At 36.8% G+C, this 4,899-nt stretch overlaps 1 protein-coding gene across 1 annotated transcript; it reads left to right on the top strand.

Annotated features, from left to right (window-relative positions):
• Positions 1–6: 6 nt before the first annotated feature.
• LOC119672424 (DNA-directed RNA polymerase II subunit RPB1-like) lies at positions 7–4,382 on the top strand. Its single transcript, XM_038083472.1, has 6 exons — positions 7–531; positions 597–1,336; positions 1,396–1,770; positions 1,829–2,930; positions 2,989–3,177; positions 3,247–4,382. Exons 1-6 carry the CDS (start codon positions 21–23, stop codon positions 4,323–4,325), a joined length of 3,996 nt encoding a protein of 1,331 aa, XP_037939400.1. The 5' UTR covers positions 7–20; the 3' UTR covers positions 4,326–4,382.
• The last annotated feature ends 517 nt before the right edge of the window (positions 4,383–4,899 follow it).

A 4,899-nucleotide genomic window follows, 5' to 3' on the forward strand; every position in this document is an offset into this window, starting at 1 on the left:
TTTTCATAACACGTGAGCAAATGATGAACTTGCTAATGTTCTTGCCCACTTGGGATGGAAAGATGCCACAACCTTGTATATTAAAACCACGTCCGTTATGGACAGGAAAACAAATATTTTCATTGATTATACCTGGAAATGTGAATATGATACGCACACATTCCACACATCCTGATGAAGAGGATGATGGTCCATATAAATGGATTTCACCAGGTGACACAAAAGTAATGGTAGAACATGGTGAACTTATTATGGGCATATTGTGCAAGAAAACATTGGGTACTTCGGCTGGTTCTCTACTTCATATTGTATTCTTGGAATTGGGTCATGAGATCGCAGGTCGCTTTTATGGTAACATTCAGACTGTAATAAACAATTGGTTACTGTTAGAAGGTCACAGTATCGGTATTGGTGATACAATTGCTGATCCTCAGACCTATAATGAAATTCAGATGGCAATCAAAAAAGCCAAAGATGATGTCATAAATGTCATTCAAAAGGCACATAACATGGAGTTGGAACCTACACCCGGTATATATACTTTTTATTATCAGTTAAAATTTATTTTTTTAATTTATATCAATTATAATTTGCAGGTAACACATTGAGGCAGACATTCGAAAATCAAGTAAATCGTATCCTAAATGATGCTCGTGACAAAACTGGTGGTTCAGCTAAGAAATCTTTAACTGAATATAATAACCTAAAGGCTATGGTGGTCTCAGGTTCTAAGGGTTCAAATATTAACATTTCTCAAGTTATTGCTTGCGTGGGTCAGCAAAACGTAGAAGGTAAACGTATTCCGTACGGTTTTCGCAAGCGCACTTTGCCACATTTCATTAAAGACGATTATGGTCCTGAATCTAGAGGGTTTGTAGAAAATTCATATCTTGCCGGTCTGACACCATCCGAATTCTACTTTCACGCTATGGGTGGTCGTGAAGGTCTTATCGATACAGCTGTCAAAACTGCTGAAACTGGTTATATTCAGCGTCGTTTGATAAAGGCTATGGAGTCTGTTATGGTTAATTATGATGGCACTGTTAGAAATTCTGTTGGCCAATTGATTCAGTTACGTTATGGTGAAGACGGTCTTTGTGGTGAAACAGTGGAATTTCAAAATTTACCAACAGTAAAACTGTCAAATAAATCCTTTGAAAAGCGATTTAAATTTGATTGGTCCAACGAGCGGTACATGCGTAAAGTTTTCACTGATGAAGTTATTAAAGAATTAAGTGAAAGTGGATCCGCATTACCGGAGTTAGAAATTGAGTGGGAACAATTGTGTCGAGATCGCGAAGCATTACGTGAAATTTTTCCCAACGGCGATTCCAAGGTTTGAGCTTCATCGAAGTATATTAAAATTTATAATAAATTCCTACAATTATGTTATAGGTTGTATTGCCTTGCAATTTACAAAGAATGATTTGGAATGTACAAAAGATTTTCCACATAAATAAACGTATGCCTACTGATTTGTCTCCTCTGCGTGTGATTAGCGGTGTACGCGATTTGTTACAACGCTGCGTCATTGTAGTTGGCAATGATCGCTTGTCGAAACAAGCAAACGAAAACGCTACTTTGCTCTTCCGTTGCTTGGTACGTTCAACGCTTTGTACCAAATATGTAGCTGAAGAGTTTCGATTGTCCACAGAGGCTTTCGAGTGGTTAATTGGTGAAATCGAGACAAGATTCCAACAGGCTCAAGCTAATCCAGGCGAAATGGTGGGTGCTTTAGCTGCCCAAAGTTTGGGTGAACCTGCCACACAGGTAATTATTTGTAACTGTTACTAAAAAGTTAATGTATTGATTAAATATTGTCTTTTAGATGACATTGAATACTTTCCATTTTGCTGGTGTATCTTCGAAAAACGTAACTTTGGGTGTACCGCGTCTCAAAGAAATTATTAATATTTCGAAGAAGCCAAAGGCTCCTTCACTTACTGTTTTTCTAACTGGTGGTGCAGCTCGTGATGCCGAAAAGGCTAAAAACGTTTTGTGTCGTTTAGAACATACAACTTTAAGAAAAGTTACTGCTAACACAGCTATTTATTATGATCCAGATCCTCAACGTACAGTTATATCGGAGGATCAAGAATTTGTGAATGTTTATTATGAAATGCCTGATTTTGATCCAACCCGCATTTCACCTTGGCTACTGCGTATTGAGTTGGATCGTAAACGTATGACAGATAAAAAATTAACTATGGAACAAATTGCTGAAAAAATAAATGCAGGATTCGGTGATGATCTAAATTGCATATTTAACGATGACAATGCTGACAAGCTTGTGTTGCGTATACGTATTATGAACAATGAAGAGAATAAATTTCAAGATGAGGATGAGGCTGTCGATAAGATGGAAGATGACATGTTTCTGCGTTGCATTGAGGCAAATATGTTATCTGATATGACATTACAAGGCATTGAAGCGATTGGAAAAGTATACATGCATTTGCCACAAACAGACAGCAAAAAACGTATTATTATAACTGAAACGGGAGAATTTAAAGCTATTGGAGAATGGCTATTGGAAACTGATGGTACATCAATGATGAAAGTATTGTCGGAACGAGATGTTGACCCAGTACGAACCTCATCGAATGATATTTGTGAAATTTTCACAGTATTGGGTATTGAAGCTGTACGTAAATCTGTTGAGAAAGAGATGAACGCTGTATTGCAGTTCTATGGTCTTTACGTGAACTATCGTCATTTGGCCTTGTTGTGTGACGTAATGACAGCAAAAGGTCACTTGATGGCCATTACACGTCACGGTATAAATCGTCAAGATACTGGTGCTTTAATGAGATGTTCTTTTGAGGAAACTGTTGATGTGTTGATGGATGCTTCTGCACATGCAGAAACTGATCCTATGAGAGGAGTGTCGGAAAATATAATTATGGGACAATTACCTAAAATGGGAACTGGTAGGTTTTTATTTATTATTTGACTCATACAATATACTAATCACACATCAATTTAAAGGTTGCTTTGATCTATTATTGGATGCAGAAAAATGTCGTTACGGTATTGAAATACCAAGTACTTTAGGTCCAAATATGCTTGCAGGTTCTGCAATGTTCTTTGGTGCGGGTGCAACGCCTAGCATGACACCGCCACAGACACCATGGATAAATTGCAGTACACCACGTTATTTCTCACCAACTGGACAACGTAAACATATTAAACATATTAAAAAAAAAATAAAAATAAACTGAAATTATAACTTTTACTTTTTTATAGTGGGTATGACACCTGGTGGTCCTAGTTTTTCACCATCAACATCTGAAGTGTCTGGCATGTCACCAAGTTGGTCACCAAACCATCCCGGATCGTCTCCGAATTCTCCAGGGATGTCTCCATGCTTTACTCAATCTCCAAGTCCGTCACCATTATATTCGCCTACCAGTCCGAATTATATAGTTTCATCCCCTGTTGCGGCGTCACCTAATTATTCACCATCTAGTCCTACATACTCACCCTCTTCACCTATGTACGTGTCTAGTCCGCGTTATTCGTCAAATACACCCAATTATAACTCAGGTTCAACTGGATATTCTCCGGCCGGTATAAATTATTTGTCCGCATCGCCTGGTTATTCACCATCTTCAAACTTTACATCATCAAGTCCATCATTTTCTGGTGGTACAATGCGGTTTTCACCAAATAGCGCTTACTCTCCAACATCTTCTAATTATTCTCCGAACTCACCCTCTTATTCTCCCAATTCACCATCGTACTCACCATCAAGCCCTTCCTACTCACCCAATTCACCAAGTTATTCACCGAATTCACCATCATATTCACCGTCATCGCCAACGTATACACCGGTTACACCGACCTATTCTCCAAGTTCCCCAAGCTTTTCAAAATCAAATTATTCTCCTGGTTCGGGCGTATATTCACCAACGGGTGGAAATTATTCGCCATCTTCTCCAACCTATTCGCCGCCATCACCATCGTATGATGGCTCACCAGGTTCTCCACGCTATACACCAGTCTCAACAAAATATTCTCCATCATCGCCAGTCTTTTCGCCAACATCGCCGGTGTATTCTCCAAGTTCTCCGCAGCATACACCACATCAATACAGCCCTACAGGCTCTAGTTATTCTGGTACAAGTCAAAATTACTCAGCTTATTCCCCAAGCAGTCCTAAATATTCTCCAACATCTCCAACGTCGCCGACTTATTCACCGAACGCACGTAACTATTCTCCAACTTCACCCATATATTCACCTACGTCGCTCTCGCAAGGTTATAGTCCAACCAGTCCAGCCTATTCCCCCAGTAGCCCACCATATGATGAGAGTGACAGCTAAATGACTAAACAACTTCAAATTTTTTTCTTTAACTTAATAAATACTATCTAAATTTTATTTGATTACTTGATTACTTGATTTGATTAAATTTTATATAAATAATTATATTATAATTCAATTACATATAATTAAGAATATTTTATGCAAATTGAAATCGAAGATATTGGCATTTGGCAATATTTTTGCATAGGAACCTATTGTTCTATTGTTCTGCATTACACGTATGTTATGATTGTAATAATTTTATACATTAAAAATGTCTAAGGTTCAAATATAATTTGTAAATTTGTCAAATGCTAATTTAAGAATATAAACATAAATTTATAAATTTAAATAATTTAAATAAAAATTTTTAAATAAATTTTAAAAATATAAATTTATAAAATAAACACTTTATTTATTATTTAATTCTCATATTAATATGAGAAAGGCGAGAGTGGTAAACAGTATATGAACTTTCATGTTGTTGCTTTCACATTTTTTTATATATTATTTTCCATTATATTTTTAATTTATAAATATTTCATAATAATTTGAATAGCTCTGGATAGCCACGGGTGCTATTTAAGGCCGC

This window comes from Teleopsis dalmanni, chromosome 1 (assembly GCF_002237135.1).
Source record: "Teleopsis dalmanni isolate 2A chromosome 1, ASM223713v2, whole genome shotgun sequence".
NCBI lineage: Eukaryota > Metazoa > Arthropoda > Insecta > Diptera > Diopsidae > Teleopsis > Teleopsis dalmanni.